This window comes from Meles meles, chromosome 6 (genome assembly GCF_922984935.1).
Source record: "Meles meles chromosome 6, mMelMel3.1 paternal haplotype, whole genome shotgun sequence".
In the NCBI taxonomy this organism is placed as follows: domain Eukaryota; kingdom Metazoa; phylum Chordata; class Mammalia; order Carnivora; family Mustelidae; genus Meles; species Meles meles.
In genome coordinates this window covers 59436329-59460966 of record NC_060071.1, presented here as the reverse complement: position 1 = coordinate 59460966, position 24638 = coordinate 59436329, and the positions used below count along the sequence as shown (strand labels likewise).

The 24638-nt window shown below is 37.6% G+C and overlaps 1 protein-coding gene across 3 annotated transcripts in view; it reads left to right on the top strand.

Moving 5' to 3' along the window:
* The first annotated feature begins 282 nt into the window (after nucleotides 1–282).
* Nucleotides 283–24638, top strand: part of DPH6 (diphthamine biosynthesis 6) — a 192645-nt gene continuing 168289 nt past the window's right edge. For all 3 annotated transcript variants that reach the window (XM_046009003.1, XM_046009002.1, XM_046009004.1), the window contains exons 1-3: nucleotides 283–383; nucleotides 4315–4409; nucleotides 23853–24046. In XM_046009003.1, coding sequence (XP_045864959.1) covers nucleotides 361–383; nucleotides 4315–4409; nucleotides 23853–24046 — 312 coding nt within the window. In that variant the 5' untranslated portion in view covers nucleotides 283–360. The remainder of the gene's footprint in view (nucleotides 384–4314; nucleotides 4410–23852; nucleotides 24047–24638) is intronic.

Genomic DNA, 24638 nt, shown 5'->3' with positions numbered 1-24638 from the left:
TCTCCTACCGAACAAATCCGCGGCCACCGCACTAGGGCGCGGCGACGCCGACTCTGCCCTTCCCCGAACAGCTTCAGTGCCCTCACTTAGGTGGTCAGGCCGTGCCTAAACATCATTCTTTTCTGGACCAGGAGGTCCCTGTCACAGGGACAAGGCACCGATATGGCGCCTCTTCTCAGGCCAGGCGTCCTGCAGGTAGCCGCAAGGGTCGCCGCGCTGGGCCGCTGACAGGCGGCGAGGCGAACACCCGCGCGAGGCCCCGGGGCGCGTCACGGCGGGCGGCAGCGGCTGCGGCTACGGCGGCGACTCCCCGGCTCCCGCCCCCGCCCGCCGCACGCACGCACGCGCACTGAGCCCAGCATGAGGGTCGCGGCTCTGATCAGGTAACGCGGCGCGGAAGCGGCCTTTCTCCTCCCTTGCCAGCCTGTCATCTTTTCCTGCTGATTGGTGGGAGCTGCAGCCGGCACTTTCGGTTGCGCGGAAAAGAGAGTGTGCGGGAACCGCGTGTCGGGGCATCCAGCGGCTCCTCCCGGTCACAGGAAGAGGCGGAGTTTTCAGGCCTTTGCTGGGCCCGGCGTGTGCCGCCGCCTGGGACTCGCGCTCCTCCTGTTTGCCTGTCCCCTCCTCTCTGTTTTTTCCCGGCCCTCAAACTTGGGTTCACAGGGGTAACTTTAAAACCCACCCATGTCTGCGTCTCCTGACAGAACAAGGGTTTCACTACTCTGACACGGCCTAGCGTTGCATTCTTAAAAAGTGTAATGGGCAGTGACCTTTCAGAGCCACGGCTTCACTCAGACCTCTTCAATAGTTCCTTTAGTCTTTCTGCTCGGTCCTTCGGGTCCGCCTTTTTCTCCCGAGGCTGTTAATAGCTCCAGGCCCCTCCCACTTAAGGCCACCCCTGTCTCACCTGATTACCACAAAGGTGTGTTTTACCTTAGGCTCAAGTACAGGAAGAGGGTCTCTTCCCTCGGGGTTAAAATGGAATTGTGTTAGTTTTATCCTAGATCTAATTGCTTTTGCTACAGACACCTTAAGTGCTTTTAGATTGACCTATGGTAACATAGTCTGTTCCAAAAGAAGTTTGAAATCTATAGTAATGCATTATATTTAGGTGTCTCAAGTAAGTCCTAAAATAACTAAAGACAGGTCACTTTAAATGTTTCCATATGCAATCTGTAAGCTGAAGCAAAAGTAAACTTAGTAATATTAAGAAGGGACTGTAGACTGCAGTACTTGAATATTTGATGAGATTTGGACCTGTACAGAGTATCTGAAATACACAACAAACCATGTTTTCTTTTGTAAGCCCATTGAATATTTCATACACGTTTTTGTTCAATGTCCTAGTTAATTGATACTGGCTAACAATAGTGACCTATGAAGAACTCTTGATGTAACATTTGAATCCCTTTTGTAGTGATTGGACTATTCCAATTTATTTTACTTCAGTGCCATTTTGGGGACTTTGTAACGTCATACTAATTATTGTCATTCAGTAAATTTCTTCTGTAAAGTAAGTGATTAATCTCTGACCACTGTGGTCTTCATTTGATCAAATAGACAAGAATAAAAAGTAGTTCAGGAAATGAGTAATTCACATCATATGTAATTTGCCTAAAGTTTAGCTCTTGAAGTAAGACAGAGCAACTGAAGATTGAGATCTTGGAAGGAAGGATAGAAGATTGCTGTAATCCATTACAGTAAATATTCAGTAATGTGCATATATTACTCTATTATAAAAAAGGAAATTACTTAAAAATGGCAATGTTGGAAAATTCTTGCTAGATTGTAAGAAATATATATAAATGTATAAATGTTAGGAGAATGAATGCTGTAAGTATGAATATATAACAATTTTATATATGAATACGAATGCATACATAATATATACATTTATATGAATATACATTTGAATATATATGAATTTAAACAAATACAGTGGATCTATTTGTAATATATCTTGTGTGTGTGTATGTGTACTAAAATGAGAGATGGAATATGTTTGTGTGCTCTAAGAAGTAAGTGAAACCAAGATTCTCACAATATCTTTAGAACATAAAGAACATTGTTCTCCTTATACACAAAAGATTGAATTAGTCAGTTTTACAGTTGAATGACAGCTTGAGGACTAGCTAAACCATTCTCTAGTTTTATAATGAAGCCTGTACCCAAGCACATTGAATAACTGCTTAGTATACCAGAGTTGGGAACTAAAATTCCAATCTTTCATAGGACTTCTCATCTAACATATGCTTATGTACTTTGTAATATTCTGAATGTGAGTAAGTTACTCAGCATTTCCGAAACCTTTTGTTCTTAAAATCTTTGTTGGACACTAGTGTTCCATAGAACACAGTTTGGGAAATACTGTGGTTTTTTTGGTTGTTTTTTTGTTTGTTTTGTTTTTTTGTTTGTTTTGGTTTTGTTTTTGTTTTTTTAGATTTTATTCATTTATTTGAGAGAGAGAGCAGGGGCATAGGCAGAAACAGACTCCCAGCTGAGCAGGGAGCCTGATGTGCAGCTTGATCCTAATACTGCGGGATCATGACCTGAGTCAGAGGCAGGCAGATGCTTAACTGACTGAGCTACCCAGGTGTCCCTGGGAAATACTGTTTTAAAACCACATTTGAAATTTTAGCACATTTTCAAGTGAATTATAAAGCTGAGTTCTGATTGTAGATGATGCCCTTTAATCTTTAGTATTCTAAAGAATTATGATTGTGGTTGTATACCTGTTCATCTTTGATGTTCTAAATATTCTAAAGGATTCGCCAAATCTTTTTGTCTTGAGAAAATAGAGCAGTGAAGTTCAATAGAGGAAGTTGTGGAAGATATAATAACGAAATATCAGAGTCTGAGAAAAGGGCGAATAATGTGTAATTTTACTGTGCCTCTCAAGGTCTCGCCATGAGAAGTTCTGGAATGGTAGTTGAGGCAGTTGATGTAGTAGAGGCAGATCAACGTTGGGAACTAAAATATAAGGCAAAAGGACCAGCTTTAGGACGAACAATCTCTTTTTAAAAGTTTCTGGGGCTGTGAATATATCTGACTATTGCCTGTAGATGCACTTGCAGATTTTAGGCAAAAATTAGAAAGAAAAGGAAGGGGGAGTGGGAAGAGAGGCAATGATAAGAAAGGAAGAAACATGTATAGTGAGAAGCAATAGAGTTTAAACCAAAATAGAGGTTGCCATTCAACCTTGTTATAGATGAACTTGTCATAAAGGTTGCCATTGACATAAAGGTTGTCATTCAGTCTTGTTATAGATGAAACTACTTGTCTTGACTAAGTGATTTGCCCCTGCTTTCAGTAGATTTGGTCCTAGAATTTACAAGTTCCTTTCAATCTGTTTATTAGCTCTAAGGCTCAAGCATTATCCTGCCAGCATATGTATAGAGATGGCTAAAGTACTAATGGTACTGATGTTTAACTTCATCAGTGTATTTTAGCATTTTGATTTCTATCTCTACAGAATGTGAACCCACCCAGTACATCAAACTTTGTCATTAGATTGGATCTCAAATCTTTAATTTGACCCTTTAGTTGGAGATGGTGGCAAATTGTTAGATTTCTTATAGGAAACAGAATAGATCTTTTTCTACCTTTCCATAGAGAATTTCATCTAAGGAATATATATAATAGCTCTTTAGCTAATTTGTAAAATGAAATCATTTTTTAAAAAGATTTTATTTATTTATTTGACACAGAGAGAGAGAGAGATCACAAGTGGGCAGAGAGACAGGCAGAGAGAGAGGGGGAAGCAGGCTCCCCACTGAGCAGAGAGCCCGATGTGGGACTCAATCCCAGGACCCTGGGATCATGACCTGAGCCAAAGGCAGAGGCTTAACCCACTGAGCCACCCAGGCGCCCCTGTAAAATGAAATCATTTTAAAAATATTTTCAAAACCCCTTGTATATAAAGGAAAGCCACTATTATAAACCAAAGAGTTACTGTATTTTTTTGAGAGTGATCTTTGATAATGGCACATAATTTCATAAACCCTTATGAATAGTAGCCTTAGACATTCAGATTCATTTGCTCAGTTTTCTTATGCGATGGAAATTACATGTGTTTGTTTGTTGTTGTTTTTTTTTTGTATTTTAATTGTATAGCAGCCTCTCAAGTATTCAGAAAAGTTGAATAAATATATTTTTGGTATCTAATGATTCTATGCTTAATAACGGTCAGTAAAGATATTTATCTTTTTAATATAATGTGTTCTTTAATAAAAGATAATAAAAATAAAAAAAGATAATCTTTAATAAAGATAATAATGATAAATAAAGATATTTATCTTTTTATTTCTTTTTTAGTGGTGGGAAGGATAGCTGTTACAATATGATGCAGTGCATTGTTGCTGGGCATCAGATTGTTGCTTTAGCAAATCTGAGACCAGCTGAAAACCAAGGTAAGTGCATGCCTTTCTTTTTTTTTTTTTTTTCTTTTTTTTTTCCCCATTTTATTTATTTTTTTAGCGTAACAGTATTCATTGTTTTTGCACAACACCCAGTGCTCCATGCAAAACGTGCCCTCCCCATTACCCACCACCTGTTCCCCCAACCTCCCACCCCTGACCCTTCAAAACCCTCAGGTTGTTTTCCAGAGTTCATAGTCTCTTATGGTTCGCCTCCCCTTCCAAATTTTTTTTTTTTTTTAATAAACATATAATGTATTTTTATCCCCAGGGGTACAGGTCTGTGAATCGCCAGGTTTACACACTTCACAGCACTCACGATAGCACATACCCTCCCCAATGTCCATAGCCCCCTCCCCCTCTCCCAATCCCACCTCCCCCCAGCAACCCCCAGTTTGTTTTGTGAGATTAAGAGTCATTTATGGTTTGTCTCCCTCCCAATCCCATCTTGTTTCATTTATTCTTCTCCTATCCCCCTAACCCCTCATGTTGCTTCTCCATGTCCTCATATCAGGGAGATCATATGATAGTTGTCTTTCTCTGATTGACTTATTTCACTAAGCATGATACGCTCTAGTTCCATCCACGTCGTCGCAAATGGCAAGATTTCATTTCTTTTGATGGCTGCATAGTATTCCATTGTGTATATATACCACATCTTCTTGATCCATTCATCTGTTGATGGACATCTAGGTTCTTTCCATAGTCTGGCTATTGTAGACATTGCTGCTATAAACATTCGGGTACACGTGCCCCTTCGGATCACTATGTTTGTATCTTTAGGGTAAATACCCAGTAGTGCAATTGCTGGGTCATAGGGTAGTTCTATTTTCAACATTTTGAGGAACCTCCATGCTGTTTTCCAGAGTGGTTGCACCAGCTTGCATTCCCACCAACAGTGGAGGAGGGTTCCCCTTTCTCCACATCCTCTCCAGCATCTGTCATTTCCTGACTTGTTAATTTTAGCCATTCTGACTGGTGTGAGGTGATATCTCATTGTGGTTTTGATTTGTATTTCCCTGATGCCGAGTGACGTAGAGCACTTTTTCATGTGTCTGTTGGCCATCTGGATGTCTTCTTTGCAGAAATGTCTGTTCATGTCCTCTGCCCATTTCTTGATTGGATTGTTTGTTCTTTGGGTGTTGAGTTTGCTAAGTTCCTTATAGATTTTGGATACTAGCCCTTTATCTGATATGTCATTTGCAAATATCTTCTCCCATTCTGTCAGCTGTCTTTTGGTTTTGTTAACTGTTTCCTTTGCTGTGCAAAAGCTTTTGATCTTGATGAAATCCCAATAGTTCATTTTTGCCCTTGCTTCCCTTGTCTTTGCCGTTGTTCCTAGGAAGATGTTGCTATGGCTGAGGTCGAAGAGGTTGCTGCCTGCATTCTCCTCAAGGATTTTGATGGATTCCTTTCTCACATTGAGGTCCTTCATCCATTTGGAGTCTATTTTCGTGTGTGGTGTAAGGAAGTGGTCCAATTTCATTTTTCTGCATGTGGCTGTCCAATTTTCCCAGCACCATTTATTGAAGAGGCTGTCTTTTTTCCATTGGACATTCTTTCTTGCTTTGTCGAAGATTAGTTGACCATGGAGTTGAGGGTCGATTTCTGGGCTCTCTATTCTGTTCCACTGATCTATGTGTCTGTTTTTGTGCCATACCATGCTGTCTTGATGATGACAGCTTTGTAATAGAGCTTGAAGTCCGGAATTGTGATGCCACCCACTTTGCCTTTCTTTTTCAATATTCCTTTGGCTATTCGAGGTCTTTTCTGGTTCCATATAAATTTGAGGATTATTTGTTCCATTTCTTTGAAAAAAATGGACGGTATTTTGATAGGGATTGCATTAAATGTGTAGATTGCTTTAGGTAGCATGGACATTTTCACAATATTTATTCTTCCAATCCAGGAGCATGGAACATTTTTCCATTTCTTTGTGTCTTCCTCAATTTCTTTCATGAGTACTTTATAATTTTCTGTGTATAGATTCTTAGCCTCTTGGTTAGGTTTATTCCTAGGTATCTTATAGTTTTGGGTACAATTGTAAATGGGATTGACTCCTTAATTTCTCTTTCTTCTGTCTTGTTGGTGTACAGAAATGCAACTGATTTCTGTGCATTGATTTTATATCCTGACACTTTACTGAATTCCTGTACAAGTTCTAGCAGTTTTGGAGTGGAGTCTTTTGGGTTTTCTACATATAGTATCATATCATCTGCGAAGAGTGATAGTTTGACTTCTTCTTTACCAATTTGGATGCCTTTAATTTCTTTTTGTTGTCTGATTGCTGAGGCTAGGACTTCTAGTACTATGTTGAATAGCAGTGGTGATAATGGACATCCCTGCCGTGTTCCTGACCTTAGCGGAAAAGCTTTCAGTTTTTCTCCATTGAGAATGATATTTGCGGTGGGTTTTTCATAGATGGCTTTGATAATATTGAGGTATGTGCCCTCTATCCCTACACTTTGAAGAGTTTTGATCAGGAAGGGATGCTGTACTTTGTCAAATGCTTTTTCAGCATCTATTGAGAGTATCATATGGTTCTTGTTCTTTCTTTTATTAATGTGTTCTATCACATTGATTGATTTGCGGATGTTGAACCAACCCTGCAGCCCTGGAATAAATCCCACTTGATCGTGGTGAATAATCCTTTTAATGTACTGTTGAATCCTATTGGCTAGTATTTTGGCGAGAATTTTTGCGTCTGTGTTCATCAAGGATATTGGTCTGTAGTTCTCTTTTTTGGTGGGATCCTTGTCTGGTTTTGGGATCAAGGTGATGCTGGCCTCATAAAATGAGTTTGGAAGTTTTCCTTCCGTTTCTATTTTTTCGAAGAGTTTCAGGAGAATAGGAATTAGTTCTTCTTTAAATGTTTGGTAGAATTCCCCTGGGAAGCCATCTGGCCCTGGGCTTTTGTTTGTTTGGAGATTTTTGATGACTGTTTCAATCTCCTTACTGGTTATGGGCCTGTTCAGGTTTTCTATTTCTTCCTGGTTCAGTTGTGGTAGTTTATATATCTCTAAGAATGCATCCATTTCTTCCAGATTGTCCAATTTGTTGGCGTAGAGTTGCTCATAGTATGTTCTTATAATTGTCTGTATTTCTTTGGTGTTAGTTGTGATCTCTCCTCTTTCATTCATGATTTTATTGATTTGGGTCCTTTCTCTTTTCTTTTGGATGAGTCTGGCCAGGGGTTTATCAATCTTATTGATTCTTTCAAAGAACCAGCTCCTAGTTTCATTGATTTTTTCTATTGTTTTTTTGGTTTCTATTTCATTGATTTCTGCTCTGATCTTTATGATTTCTCTTCTCCTGCTGGGTTTAGGGTTTCTTTCTTGTTCTTTCTCCAGCTCCTTTACGTGTAGGGTTAGGTTGTGTACTTGAGACCTTTCTTGTTTCTTGAGAAAGGCTTGTACCGCTATATATTTTCCTCTCAGGACTGCCTTGCTGTGTCCCACAGATTTTGAACTGTTGTGTTTTCATTATCATTTGTTTCCATGAATTTTTTCAATTCTTCTTTAATTTCCTGGTTGACCCATTCATTCTTTAGAAGGATGCTGTTTAGTCTCCATGTATTTGGGTTCTTTCCAGCTTTCCTCTTGTGATTGAGTTCTAGCTTCAGAGCATTGTGGTCTGAAAATATGCAGGGAATGATCCTAATCTTTTGATACCGGTTGAGACCTGATTTGTGACCCAGGATGTGATCTATTCTGGAGAAGGTTCCATGTACACTAGAGAAGAATGTGTATTCTGTTGCTTTGGGATGAAATGTTCTGAATATATCTGTGATGTCCATCTCGTCCAGTGTGTCCTTTAAGGCCTTTATTTCCTTGTTGATCTTTTGCTTGGATGATCTGTCCATTTCAGTGAGGGGAGTGTTAAAGTCCCCTACTATTATTGTATTATTATTGATGTGTTTCTTTGATTTTGTTATTAATTGGTTGATATAGTTGGCTGCTCCCACGTTAGGGGCATAGATATTTAAAATTGTTAGATCTTCTTTTTGGACAGACCCTTTGAGTAGGATATAGTGTCCTTCCTCATCTCTTATTATAGTCTTTGGCTTAAAATCTAATTGATCTGATATAAGGATTGCCACCCCAGCTTTCTTCTGATGCCCATTAGCATGGTAAATTGTTTTCCACCCCCTCACTTTAAATCTGGAGGTGTCTTCACGTCTAAAATGGGTTTCTTGTAGGCAACATACTGATGGGTTTTGTTTTTTTATCCATTCTGATACCCTGTGTCTTTTGATTGGAGCATTTAGCCCATTAACATTCAGGGTAACTATTGAGAGATATGAATTTAGTGCCATTATTAGCCTGTAAGGTGACTGTTCCTGTATATTGTCTCTGTACCTTTCTGATCTACTACTTTTAGGCTCTCTCTTTGCTTAGAGCACCCCTTTCAATATTTCCTGTAGAGCTGGTTTGGTGTTTGCAAATTCTTTCAGTTTTTGTTTGTCCTGGAAGCTTTTGATCTCTCCTTCTATTTTCAATGATAGCCTAGCTGGATAGAGTATTCTTGGCTGCATGTTTTTCTCGTTTAGTGCTCTGAATATATCATGCCAGCTCTTCCTGGCCTGCCAGGTCTCTGTGGATAAGTCTGCTGCCAATCTAATATTTTTACCATTGTATGTTACAGACTTCTTTTCTCGGGCTGCTTTCAGGATTTTCTCTTTGTCACTAAGACTTGTCAATTTTACTCTTAGGTGACGGGGTGTGGACCTATTCTTGTTGACTTTGAGGGGGGTTCTCTGCATCTCCTGGATTTTGATGCTTGTTCCCTTTGCCATATTAGGGAAATTCTCTCCAATGATTCTCTCCAATAGACCTTCTGCTCCCCTCTGTGTTTCTTCTTCTTCTGGAATCCCAATTATTCTAATGTTGTTTCGTCTTATGGTGTCACTTATCTCTCGAATTCTCCCCTCATGGTCCAGTAGCTGTTTGTCCCTCTTTTGTTTGGCTTCTTTATTCTCTGTCATTTGGTCTTCTATATCACTAATTCTTTCTTCTGCCTCATTTATCCTAGCAGTGAGAGCCTCCATTTTTGATTGCACCTCATTAATAGCTTTTTTGATTTCCACTTGGTTAGATTTTAGTTCTTTAATTTCTCCAGAAAGGGCTTTAATATCTCCAGAGAGGGTTTCTCTAATATCTTCCATGCCTTTTTCGAGCCCGGGTAGAATGTTCAGAATCGTCATTCTGAACTCTTGATCTGACATATTACCCATGTCTGTGTTGATTAGGTCCCTAGCCTTCGGTACTGTCTCTTGTTCTTTTGTTTGTGGTGATTTTTTCCGCCTTGTCATTTTGTCCAGATAAGAGGATATGAAGGAGCAAATAAACTACTAAAAGGGTGGCAAAGACCCCAGAAAAATGCGCTGTAACCAAGTCAGAAGAGACCCCTAATTGTGGGGGGGAGAAAGAGGATAAAAACAGGTTCTGGAAAAAAAAAAAAAAAAGAAAGAAAAAAAGAAAAAAAAAAAGAAAAAAATTTAAAAAATAAAACAAAGAAAAAATATAAAAAAGAAAGAAAAAATATATATATTTAGATAAACTAGTAAAAAAACGTTAAAAAAGAAAAGGGTAAAAGTTTTAAAAAATTTAGCAGAAGAAGAAAAAAAAATTGAAAAAAGAGAAAAAAAAAAAATTGAAGTAGCCGCAAGACTAAAGAATCATGGGGAGAAAGCCATGAGTTCCGTGCTTTGCTTTCTCCTCCTCTGGAATTGCGCAGCTGTCTTAGGAAATGAACCTACTTTCCTTGATAGATGAACTTCGTCCTGGCTGGATATTTTGTTGATCTTCTGGGGGAGGGGCCTGTTGTAGTGACTCTCAAGTGTCTTTGCCCGAGGCGGGATTGCACCGCCCTTACCAGCGGCCGGACTAAGTAATCGGCTCGGGTTCGCTTTTGGGAGCTTCTGTTCCCTGAACGCTTTCCGTAGAGTTCCGGAGGATGGGAATGAAAATGGCGGCCTCCTAGTCTCCGACCCGGAGGAGCCGAGAGCCTGGGGCCCCACTCCTCAGTGCGCCCCCAGAGGACAGCACCCAATCACTCCCGTATCCCCAGCCTCTAGCCGCGCTCCAAGCTCACCCAGCCCGCGACCAGTTCAAGGTAACCCCGAGCTGAGAGTTCAGTCCTCGGCTCTGTCTCTCCAGCCGGCTTCTCCGTTCTAATACCTGCGAGCTCTCCAACTCTCTGACACCCCCGATCCTTCTGTGACCCTGCGGGACCTGGGGCCACGCTGACCCCGCGTGGGCTTCACCCTAGTTTAGTCTCTGGAGCAATGTCCCTCAGTGGAACAGGCTATTAAAAGTCCTGATTTTGTGCTCCGTTCCTCCGCCGCTTGCCGGTTGCCGGCCCCTCCCCCCGCGGTCTATCTTCCCGTCGTTTTAGATTCACTTCTCCGCCGTCCTACCTTTCAGAAAGTGGTTGATTTTCTGTTTCTAGAGTTGCTGTTCTTCTTCTCTTCGCTCTCCCGTTGGATTTGTAGGTGTTTGCAATGTTTAGATAAGCTATCGAGCTGATCTCCTGCTACCTGATGTAGTCTCAGGCTGCTACTTCTCCGCCATCTTGACTCCTCCACAACAAAGGTCAAGTGCATGCCTTTAATGGGAAGTTTTCTAAAGGACTGGAACTCCAACTTCATAATTGCATTCTATTGTGTACAGCATGCAAAGACAAAAATAGAACTAATATATATTTAGCACCTAATTAGATGCTAGGTTCTATGCTAAATGTTTTTAATTACATGTCCTTGATCTTCATAAGAACTCCTAGAGAGCTTTATTAGACAAGGATACTGAGACTCACAGTTTTATAAATTTGTCCAAGGTAAATAGCTAGAACAAACGTGCAGAGCTGAGACTTGAACCCTTGAATCTCCTTACTTCATGGTGTACTGTTGTTCCTCTACAACACATTTCCAAGTGTTTTAACCAACACACAGATAAATAAGATATAACCTCTAGGAGCTTGGGAAGTAAGACATATATTGATAAATGATTCATCTTAGATGTAAGCTAAACATGTAAGACTTGAGAGAGGCATAAAGCAACATATTTCTGCTTTTTATTTGCCTGTGATAACAAGGACATCCACAGATAATTCACAGACCTCATTTTAGCTGTGTTTTTCAGTTTTCTTCCCCATGAAATTTCCCTTATCAGAAAGTTGATTTTCTCTGTGTCCTTGTTGGTGTCCAAGTTTCCTGTATGGATAAGGACATGAGTCTAATGGATTGAAAGGTCACCCTAATGATCTCATTTTAACTAATTACATCTGCAGCGAGCCCAATTCCCAATAAGATCACATTTTGAACTATGGATGTTAGGATTCAACCTTCAATAATTTCTTTTATTTTTTGAGATCTGACTGACACATCATTATATTAGTTTTAGCTGTACAAGTTAATGATTTGATATTTGTGTATATTGCAAAATGATTACTGCAAGAAGATTAGTTAACATCTATCACCACATCTGGGTGTATTTTTTTTTTCAATAAGAATTTAAAAAAAGGAAAAATATCCACCAATTTGAGTTTTATACTATTCTATTGTACCCATATAACTATAGATATTATCTGTTAAAGTATAATAGGGAGAGATTAACATTTGTCTGATTTTATTTAACTGCTTCTCCACATGGCTATTCTAGTAAGATCTTTTTATCATCCCCTTTACTCAGCTTTTTTCAAGACCATGCTTTTGCTCTATTGTTATTTTAGGATGAATTAAATGAGTAGTATATGTGAAAATACTAATTAGAGTTCCTGGCATGAAGTAAGCATCCAGTAAATTTAGTTGAATCTGAATCTAGCGCTAAATATGTCCCTTTTTTCTTTCTAACTTCCTTCCTTCCTCAAGGCTGCCAGTCTGTTGAATTTTTGTTTTTATATCATTTTACAGTTGTTGTCTATCTATTTTGTCTTTGATTTTTATCCCCAAATAGATTGCTTTTAAGATTCCCAAGAGGAAGGTCATATCTTCTATGTTTCTTTTCTGTATCTTCAATGTTTTAATTGCACCTCAGCACTTGGGACAGCTCTGTGCCTCTGGTAGGCATTTACTCCGTTACTGGTGGACAGATGAATAATGACCTAACTAGAATTAGGCCTGGAAGAGCAAGCAGGTATTTCAGTCAGATACTTGAATTTTCTTTCCTTCACATTTAAGACCCAAGTTATGCTGAAAGTGATATGGAAAGACAGAGGTTAGAAATATTTTATAGGAAGAGAAAATGGGTCTTATAGAGGGTCATGGGGAAACCTACTCTAGGATTTTGCACTAGGATTTCAATGATGAATAATAATAGCATTTTAGAAATGTGTGGAAAATGACCTTTTTTTTCTGACTTTAAATGATAAAGAGAAGACTCTTTGACTAAGGGTGAGTGGGAACATACTGCAACTTCTGTATTATAAAAGAAGCAGAATTTTGTTGTAGACTTACATTCTATTATCAAAGGAAAAAAATTCCCTTAGTCCTTGTAGCTAATAGGCAAGTGGGTTTTTTAAGCTTTCTGTTTGGGAAGTCTTGATATTTAAAAGGCAGAAGTTTGTATAATATATAATACATACAATGATATAATTTCCCTTCCTGGAGTTTCGATCTTGTCTTAAGCTTTTCTTCTTGATTATTATAGTTACTTTGTGCTGAATCATTAATGTATAATCTTCCATGTCTCATGGTTCACTGGCAGGATGGGTAAGATGATAAAGTGTATCTCTAAATTATACCTTAGAATGGTATGGAGACATTTACTTAGAATACTGTTAGTGAGAAAAAATTCAATAGTAAATGGAATTAAAATCCTATGAAGTAAAGGGTAGAAAATCAACTGAAACTATAGTAATTGCAGTGGAAGAGAATAGATGATTGTGGATTAGTAGATGGAAAGGGTTTAACTAATCTTGATTTAAAGTCAGCAGGAAGTTGGTGATTATTGAATGTTTCATTGATTGACTTTTTCCCCTGTCCCCCAAACATGTTGCAAAAGAAATCTTAATGAAGAATAACTGGTAGAGAGGAGTCCAGTATAAAACTTGTTAGAGTGAATTCATGGCATGGGGTTTTCAATGGGTAGTCTGAAAAGGAATTTATTCCCATCAATGGGGATAATGTGAACTTGTCATAAAATTCACAAAACCATATCTTTATGTAGTAGGAACTTTTGTGGCATGTTAATTGAGGTGCTTCAGGCAACAGTGGAGCCTTTTGGTTTTATTTGATCTCCTACCATTGTTGCAATGTAGGTTCCATTAATACAAGTTTACATTGTGGTTAGGACTAAATGGAGCCTTAAAGGAAAATTGTTTTCTAGGTTTTTGAAGTCAGTAAAATGTTGTTGTTTTACGATTTATTTATTTATTGGAGAGAGAGAGAGGAGGTAAAGAATGAGAGCATAAGCACATGAGCAAGGGCAGGGGTGGGGGGTTGGGAATTGGGAGAGGGAGAGAGAGAATCCCAAGTAGACTTCCCATTGAGCACTGAGCACTGAATCAGATGGGGGGCTCAAGATGAGACTGATAGGAGCTGAAATCAAGAGTCAGATGCTCAACCCACTGAACCACCCAGGCACCCCAGTCAGTAAAGTGTTGTAATTATTATGCTGACATCAGGAGGTTTCTTGCTGAGAAACTCAGAGTTCTTTAAATATATAAATTCAGTTGTATCAATATTCTTTAAAACTAATCCATTTATAGATCCAGTCTAAGTATGAGATGAGGTTAAGCTGAAAGGTTTTTAGGTGACTTTGGCTATATCTCTACTTCCTACTATGGCCAGGAATAGACAGTTACATAATGATTATGCAAGTATATGGAAGCCAGTCTGATGTGTGGGTTGGGTTCAGACCTGGTGGGCCAAAATGTGATGTCATATGGTGATGGTTTTGATCATAGAAGGGGCCCTTAAAATACAGTTTTTCATTCCTTTTTATAGATTGTCTTTCATACTCACATTCACTAGATATTCTTGGCATATATACATACATATACGCATCCATACATATAGGTCAAACAAATTGTTTGTGACTTTTTTTTTTTTTTTACTTACTAATATAGTGTGAACATCTCCCATGTCATTAAGTATTATCCCATCACAGCATTCCCTAGATATCTTTTTTGAAACACAAATACCTGACGCAGTGTAGTCTTCTAAGACCATTTCAGAGACCGTTCATACTCTCCCCTTATTGGAGTAGCTTAAAGCACATTAGCCTAGGAAGAATTCAGCAAAGATACCTACTTAACATGGTTATCTCCATTTTTAATAAAGCTATTTGATTATGGAATCCTTTTTGCATCCAGTACCTATTAATATCTCATGAGATTCCTACTCTATAGAACATGCTTTAGAAAATCGTCCTTCTTCATTTGCAACAACATGGGTGGGTCTAGAGGGCATTGTGTTAAGTGAAGTAAGTCAGACAAAGATAGACAAATATTATATGATTTCATTTATATGTGGAATTTAAACTGAACAAATGAACAAACACAAGAAAACAGACTCTTAAATACAGAAAACAGCTAGTGGTTGTTGGGGAAGTGGGTGGAGGGAATGGGTGAAATAGATGAATTAGGTTAAGAGATAAAGATATATTTATCAGATTGGATTGTAAAGCACAACATAAGGAATATAGTTAATAATGTTACATGGTGGCAGATGGTGACTGTGTTTATTGTGGTAAGCACTGAGCAATGTATAGAATTGTTGAATCAGTATGTTGCACACCTGAAACTGATACAACATTGTATGTGAATTATACTTCAATAATAAATTTTTAAAAAAGAAAATGCTTTTCTTTAAAATTATATTAATGGTTGCATAGTATTTCATTATATGAATACACAATAATTTTAGTGTATTGTGAATAATGCTATGATGAATATCTGCAAATAATATTTTGTACATTCATGATTCTTTTTTCTAAAAAGTAAATGTATAAGATCAAAAAGTCTGTTCCAGTATATTTGTCAGTTTATTTGTATCATCAAGAAGTCTGAAGTAACTCATTTATTTTACCTATATCAGTATTTGTGGGCTCTTGTGACAACCATGATTGTGTTATTGCTTAGCTTAAGTTATATTTCATACTCATATTTAACTAACAATATTGAATTTCTTTTTCTTTTCTAAGATAGACAATTTTATTTAAAATATATTACAAAACTTATGGCTCCATCTGAGATATGGTAACTTTTTATTATTTTTTATTGGGAAAAAATTGGTATATAACATACTAGTTTCAGGTGCACAACATAATAATTCAGTATTTGTTTAAACTACAAAGTGATTACCACAACACATCTGCTTACCATCCATCACTACACAGTTGACTACCTTCACCCATTTTACCCAAACCCCTTCAATTTCTTTTCCCTCTGATAACCACAAATCTGTTCTCTTTATCTGTATGATTTTGTTTTTGTTTTTTGTTTTTTTCTTTTAAATTCCACATGTGAGTGAAATCATTTGATATTTTTCTTTCTCTATCTGACTATTCCACTTAGCACAATGCCCTTGTATGTATATATACATACATGTGGTATATATACCACATCTTCTATATCCAAGTTTCCACTGATGGAAACTTATATTGTTTCGATATCCTGGCAATAGCAAATAATGCTGCAGTGAACATGGGGGTGCATGTATCTTTTTGAAACATATTTATTTTCTTTGGATGAATACCCAGAGGTGGAATTGCTGGATCATTATGGTAGTGGTAGTTTTAATTTTTTGAGTAATCTCCATGCTGTTTTTCTATATTGGCTGTATCAGTTTACATTCCCACTAGTAGTATAGAAGGATTCCCTTTTCTCCACATCCTCTCCAATGCTTGTCATTTTTTATCTTTTTAATAATTGCCATTCTGGCCAGTATGCAGTGGTCATCGAGGTTTTGATTTGCAATTCTCTCATAATTAGTGATGTTTAACGTATTTTCATGTGCCATTTGGTCATCTCTATGTCTTCTTTGGAAAAAATGTCTGTTTAGATCCTCTGACCATTTTTATTTGGATTGTTTGGGTTGTTTTGTTTTGCTCTCAAGTTGTATACATTTTTTATATATTTTTACTATAACCTCTTATTGGATATATGATTTCCAAATATTTTCTTCCATTCAGTAGTTTCCTTTTCATTTTGTTGATAGTTTCTTCTGCTGGGTAGAAGCTTTTTAGATTGGTGTGGTTCCATTTGCTAATTTTTGCTTTTGGAGTCAAATCCAAAAATTCAATGCCAAAACCAATGTCAGAGAACCTACCATCTGTGTTTTCTTGTAGAACTATTGTGGTTTCAGGTCTTTCATCTATTTTTAATTCTAATTTGTTCGAGTCTTTAATCTATTTTGAATTCATTTTGTATATGATGTATGTAGTTTCATTCTTTTGAAAGTGACTGTCTAGCTTTCTCAGCACGATTTATTGAAGAGATTATCCCTTCCACAATGTGTATTCTTGGCTCCTACTTTGTAGTAAAGTAATTTACCATATATTGTGGGCTTATTTATGGGCTCACTATTCTTTTCCCCTGATCTGTGTGTTTGTTTTTATGCCAATACCATATTGTTTTGATTATTATAGCTTTATAGTCCAGTTTGAAGTCAAGGAGCTTGACACCTCCTTGTTTGCTCTTCTTTCTTCAGATTGGCCATTCAGGGTCTTTTTGTGGTTCCATGTAAGTTTTAAAATTATTTGGTCTAGTTCTGTGAAAAATATCATGGGAATTTTGATAGATATTGCATTGAATCTATAGATTGTTTTGGGTAGTACGGACATCTTAACAATGTTAACTTTTCCAACCCACAAGCATGGAATATCTTTGCATTTATTTGTGTCCTCTTCAATTTCTTTCACCAATATTTTATAGTTTTCAACATGCAGGACTTTTACCTCCTTGGTGAGATTCATTTCTAGGTATTTTATTCTTTCTGATGCAATTGTAAATGGAATTATTTTCTTAATTTCTCTTCGGTGGTTTGTCATTAGTGTATAAAAATGTGACAGACTTCTGTATACTGATTTTGTATCCTGCAACTTTTCTGAATTCATTCATTAGTTCTAATATTTTTGTGGAGTCTGTAGGGTTTTCTCTATATAGTATCATGTCATTTGCAATTGTGACAGTTCTTCCTAATGTGGACTTTTTTTTTTTTTTAAGTCTTGCTTAATTGCTATGTCCAGGGCTTCCAGGACTATGTTAAATAAAAGCAATGAGAGTGGTAGGGTTCCTGGGTGGCTCAGTCAGTTAAGCATCCAACTCTTGGTTTTGGCTCGGCATGATCTCATGAGTTGTGGGATCAAACCTCGTGTTGAGCCCTGTGCTCAGTGTGGAGATTCTGTCTCTGCTCCTCTCTCCACTCACACTCTCTCTCTCAAATACATAAAATCTTTTTTAAAAAAGTGATGAAATGGGCACCTGGGTGGCTCAGTGGGTTGAGCTGCTGCCTTCGGCTCGGGTCATGGTCTCGGGATCCTGGGATCTAGTCCCTCATCGGGCTCTCTGCTCGGCGGAGAGCCTGCTTCCCTTCCTCTCTCTCTGCCTGCCTCTCTTGTGATTTCTCTCTGTCAAGTAAATAAAATCTTTAAAAAAAAAAAAAAAGTGATGAGAATGGTCTCATCCAATCTTAGAGGAAAAGCTTTCAACTTCTCACCATCGAGTATGATGCTAGCTGTGGTCTTGTCATATATAGCCTTTATTATGTTCAGGTACATTCCCTCTGTATCCATTTTGCTGAGAATTTTTATTATAAATGGATGCCAAATTTTGTCAAATGTTTTTTCTGCACTATTGAGGTGATCATATGATTTTTTGCCTTCATTTGTTAACGTGGTGCCTCATGTTAATTAATTTGCAGATGTTAAAGCATCTTACTACTTTGGAGTAAATCTCACTTGATTATGGTGTATGTTCCTTTTAATGTATTATTGAATTCAGGATGAGAATTTTTGTGTCTATGTTCATTAGGGTTATTTGGCTGTTATTTTCTTGCTTTGTGGTATTCTGTTCTGGTTTGTTATCAGTGTAAAGCTGGCCTTGTAAAATGAGTTTGGAAGTATTCTTAAGTTTTTTTGGAGGAGTTTGAGAAGGATAGATATAAAATCTTTTTTTTAGTTTGGTAGAATTCACCAGTGAAACAATTTGGTCTTGGACTTTTGTTTGTTGGGAGGTTTTTGATTCCTGATTCAATTTCCTTACTAATTATCAGTCTCTTCAGATTTTAAATTTCTTCATGATTTAGCCTTGGAATACCATATGTTTCTAAAAACATTCATTTCTTCTACATTGCCCAATTGGCATATAATTGTTCTTAGTAACTCCTATGGTCCTTTGTATTTCTGTGGTATCAGTTGCAATGTGTCCTCTTTCATTTCTGATTTTATTTATTCAAAGTCCTCTTATTTTATTCCTGAATCTAGATGTTTTATTAATTTTGTTTATCTTTTCCAAGAGCCAGCTCTTAATCTCATTGATCTTCTCTTTTGTCTTAGTAGTCTCTACTTCATTTATTTCTGCTTTCTCTGTGTTGTTCCCTTACTTCTAACTTTGGGCTTTGTTTATTCTTTTTCTAGTTCTTTGGATGTTGTTAAATTGTGAATTTGAGATTTGTCTTGTTTCTTGAGGTAGGTCTGTATTGCTATGAACTATTCTCTAATAACTGCCTTTGCTGCATCCCACAGATGTTGGATTGTTGTAATTCCATTTTCATTTGTCTCAAGGTATTTTTTGATGTCCCTTTTGATTTCTTTATTGATGCATTAGTTCATTGGCATGTTATTTAATCTCCACATACTTGTGATCTTTCCAGTTTTCTTCTGATAATTGATTTCTAGTTTTCATACCAGTGTGGTCAGAGAAGGTGCTTGATATTATTTCAGACTTCTTAAATTTATTGAGTTGTTTTTTTTTTATTTTTATTTTTTTATTTATTTTTTTTTTTTGGTCTAACATGAGATCCATCCTGGAGAAAGTTCCATGTGCATTAGAGAAGAATGTGTGTATTCTGCTGCTTTTGGATGGGATGTTCTTTATAAATCTATCAAATTCATCTGGTCTTGTGTCATTCATTTAAGGCTTATATTTCCTTGTTGATTTTTCTCTCTGGATGATCAATTTATTGCTGTAAGTAGGGGTCTTAAAGTTCTCTACTATTATTGTATTACTGTTTATTTTTCCTTTTAGTCCAGTAATATTCGATCTGGTAATATTTATATAATTAGGTTCTTCATTTACAAATTTTATATCTTTTTGGATTGCTCCTTTTATCATTATATGATGCTCTTTGTCTTTTGTTATTGTCTTTGTTTTAAAGTCTGTTTTGTAAGCTTTGTTTCCATTTGCATGGAATATCTTTTCCATTCCCTTTATTTTCTTCTTTTGTGTGTCCTTAATCCAAAATTAGTCTCTTTTAGGCAAAAGAGATGAGCCTTGTGATGTGCTTTTTTTTTTATAAATCCTTTCAGTTACACTGTGCCTTTTGATTGGAAAATATAGTCCATTTACGTTTAAAGTTGTTATTGATAGGTACATAACTTATTGCCATTTTGTTAAGTTTCCTGTCTTTTTTATAGTTTCTCTCTGTTAATTTCTTCTTTTCTTGCTGTCTTCCCTTGTGGTTTAATGCTTTTTTCTAGCATTATGTTTAGGTTCCTTTCTTACTATCTTTTGTGTATTTACTATAGGTTTTTGGGTTTTGGTTGCCATGAGTTTCATATATACCTAACGGTCTATATATAGCAGTCTGTTTTATGTTGATAGCAACTTTAATCTGAATGCATTTTAAAGCTACATTCCCTTCCCTACACTTAATGTTTTTAAGATTATATTGGATATCTTTTAATCTTGTATATCCCTAAACTGACTATTATAATTATAGTTAATGTTTCTACTTTTGCTCCTCAGCCTTTATGTTGATTTTATAAATGGTTAATTCACAACTTTTACTATATATTTGCCTTAACCCATTAGATTTTTAATTGCGTATGTGTTCTAGTTATTAGATAGTGCCTTTTTTTAATACCCTAAAGAAGTCCCTTTAAAATTTCTTATAAGGCCAGTTTAATGGTGGTACACTCCTTTAGTTTTTCTTGTCTGGAAAAATCATTATCTCTCCTTCAATTCTGACTGATAATTTTGCTAGGTAGATTATTATTGGTTGGAAGTTTTGTTTTGTTTATTTTGTTTTGTTTTCTTTTCCCTTTCAGCACTTTAACTATATTTTGATACTATCTTCTGGCCTGCAAAGTTTCTGCTGAAAAATCAGCTGATAATGTTATGGGGGGGAGGGGGTGTTCCCTTTGTATGTAACTAGTTTATTTTCTTACTACCTTTTTTTTAAAAGATTTATTTATCTATTTATTTATTTGCCAGAGAGAGAGAAACAGCGAGAGAAGGAACACAAGCAAGGAGAGGGGGAGAGGGAGAAGCAGGCTTTCCTCTGAGTAGGGAACCTGATGCAGGGCTCGATCCAAGGACTGTGGGATCATGACCTGAGCTGAAGTCAGAGCTTAAGGACGGAGCCACCCAAGTGCCCCTTCTTACTGCTTTTAATATTCTCTTTTTATCTTTACCTTTTGATATTTTAATTATAATATGTCTTGGTATGCATTTTGGGGGGTTCATCTTATTTGGAACTCCCTTTGCTTTCTGGACTTGGATGTCTGTTTCCTCAGGTTAGGGAAGTTTTTAGCCGTTATTTCTTCAATAAGCTTTCTGCTTCTTTCTCTTTTCTCCTTCTGAGACCTCAGTAATATGAACGTTACTACCCTTAATGCTGTCTTATAAGTCATTTTAGCTATCCTCACTTACTTTTTTTTCTTTTTACTGCTCTTTTTGGGTGAGTTTCATTGCTTTGTCTTGCAGCACACTGATCACTTTTTCTACTTCTTCTAGTCTGCTATTAAACTCCTGTAATGTATTTTTCAGTTCAGTTTTTGTATTCTTTAGCTCTGTGACTTCTATTTGGTAGTTTCTTGTATTTTCTGTCTCATTGTTGAAGTTTCACTGTGCTCATCCATTCTTCTTTTGAATTCAGCAAACATCTTTATAAATACTGCTTCGAACTCTTTATCAGGTAAATTATTTAACTCCACTTCATTAAGATGTTTTCCTGAGGGTTTTTTTATTCTTTCAATTGGAACATATTCCTCTGTTTCTTTATTCTGCTTTACTCTCTTTGTTTGTTTCTATTACTAGATGAAACAGATACCTCTTTTAGTCTTAAAGGAATGGACTTCTGTAGGAGATGAACCTTGTTGTTCAGCTTTGCCCTAGCTCTTGGTTTTCTCTTAGACTTTTGTGATTGTCTAAATAGACTTATTTATTCTTGATAGGTCCCCATTGTTGAAGGTGTGCCAAGACCTGTCAGGGTTCCAAATAGAGTGATCTTAGTCATGACCTAGTTTCTGGACACCAGATCCTCAGGCAGCAGCTTTTGAAGAATGCAAATATATACATTTCTGTGGGACCACAAGTGTAAACTCTTCTGCTAGAGCAGGAGATCTGTATATGTCCCCTGGGCAACAGTTACAAAAAGCAGGGCTTCTGACAAGTGTTAAGCTTCTTTCTCGGAGGTAGCAGTAAGCTGTGACAAGGCCATGGGGGAGCTCAAAGAAGGCAGGGCTCATCTCCCTGCCTGTGGTCCCTGAGAGCACCTCTAAAATTTCTCGACATGTGACTAACATGAAGCCTGTCCCTCAGGTTGAAGCTCCAGGACAAGTAGATGGGCCATTATTCACAGGCAGACTTGAGATGAGTTCAGTCTGCTGTCTGTGCAGTGCTGTAGGTTTGGTAACCTGTGCAGAACTGTCTCTCTGGTTGTGGGGCCCAGAAACAGAAGCCTGTTTGGCAACCGGGTTGTGGTGATGAAGGGGTGTCCCTTGTGTGGACTGTGCTTGGTGGCCAGCTTTTAGTCAGGCTGCAGGAGAGTGCTGAGGGTGAGCTGTTCATGGTTTTGGTGATGCAGGGGGAAGAGCGCTGGGTATAGAATATACTCATGGCTTTAGCAAGATGTGAGAGGAGCACTGGGGTAGGACATGCCCACAGCTTTGGCAATGCAGGAAAAGAGCATGGAGGTAGGGCTCACCTGTGGATTTACCAGGGCCAGGAAAGTGCCCTGACGGTGGGGCATGCCCATAACTTTACCCACATAGGAGAAAATTATTGGGAGCCATACACCTGCACTTGCCACCAGTACTAGCAAGGTAAAGAGAGATGGAGAGTGGGAAAATGGTGCTCTCCATCTCTAAAGAAAGTCCTCATTTGTTCTCTATCCCTTCAGCAGTCACTTTAACATTAGATGAATCTTCAAATAATCCAGTCGTTTCTCAAACTGCTGACTTTGTCCTGGGTCCTGGGAGGAGTGAGTCATTGCACAAGCTCCTCAAAAGGAACATTTCAAATCCCTGCAGTCCCCCAGTCCTCCTGGGTGTATGCTCTACTGGGTTTCAAAGCCAGATTGTTTTCGGGGGCCTTGTCTTTCCTGTGCAGGTCCTACAGGGTTGAGGTGTTAGATTGCATAAACCTTTCACTCCTCAGAGAGAGGCTTCAGTATTGTAAGCTCCCTCCTTGTTGTAGGTCACTGCTGGGTTTGGGGTGAGATTGAGTCTCTGCTTCTGCCACCTTGATGTGGCCCTTTTATCCCTTGTGGAGGGAGCTGTTCAGCTAGAATTCACTGGGAATTATTCCATACGTAACTATAGTTTTGGTATGTCTGAAGAAGGAGGTGAATTCAGGGTCTTTTAATGCAGCCGTCTTGGACTGCCTCATTATATATATATATATATATATATATATATTTTACTTATTTATTTGACAGAGAGAGAGATCACAAGTAGGCAGAGAGAGAGGGAGGAAGCAGGCTCCCTGCTGAGTAGAGATCCCGATGCGATGCAGGGCTGGATCCCAAGGCCCTGAGATCATGACCTGAGCTGAAGGCAGAGGCTTTAACCCACTGAGCTACCCAGGCACCCCCCCATAATTTATATGTTTTTGTATGTCTTGTTGAAATACTGAATATAAAATATATCAAGAGCATGTGATTTATTTTTACATATATTTGTCAAGGTTTTTTTTTCCTACAACTCTAGATGACTTTGTAAATAACCTTGAATGATTTGAGAAATATTTATGTAATAAAATCTTTGATCAAATAAACTCATCAAAATTTATTGGCTATATTATTCTCTTTAAACATTTATTGTATGTAGTTTTAAAAATTATATGTATTTGTAATTAGCAATAGAGATGACTAGAGCTGATGTGAGGTGGATGCAGCTATGGACAAATGTGCAACTCTACCCCTTTATTTCACTTAGTAAATGCAGAGAGATAAATAGTGTAGTAAGTCTCCAAGCAGTGAAACTCAGATGGACTTTCAAATCTCTTTTCTTTTGCACTCTGTTTTACTGATTATTTTCACTTTCATTGTTGCAGTGGGGGCAGATGAACTGGATAGCTACATGTATCAGACAGTGGGTCATCACGCTATTGATTTGTATGCAGAAGCAATGGCTCTTCCCCTCTACCGCCGCACCATAAGAGGAAGGAGTGTGGATACAGGACGAGTGTATACCAAATGTGAAGGTGATGAGGTCGAAGATCTCTATGAGCTTTTGAAACTTGTTAAGGTATGCCCAGTGACCAATTACATTAACTGAATTACTTAGTAATAAATAATTAACAACTGTTAGTGGCCCAACTATTCTTTGAAAAGGTATTTTATCTTTTTGGATAGAAAAGAAAACTTATTATGCCTTTATATTAAGTACTATTTAAAAACAAAACTTTTGGTATTGTTTGGCATTCAGGATTGTCAGATGATATTTAATTAAGTTTTCCTTAGGATTTTGTAGCTGGTGATCTTTTAATAATTTTTCTAGGCAAATACTTATTGAATGTGTACGATGTGTGTGGTATATAGTTCTGAACACTGGAGATGTGTCTAGAACAATGAACAGATCAGGCAAAGCCCTGTTCTGCTGTAGCTTACGTTCCAGTGGAAGCAGACGGACAATAGATAAGCAAATCATACACTTGGTGTATTATGGAGAAGAATGATAAGGAGTGATGACAAGGGGTGGTCAAGCAAGACCTTTCTGGTATGGTAAAATTTAAATAGACCTAATGAAAGCGAGAGACTGAGCCTTGCTTATTATTCTAATAAGAGAATTATGAATTAAATACTTAAGTCCTGGGGCACCTGGGTGGCTCAGTTGGTTA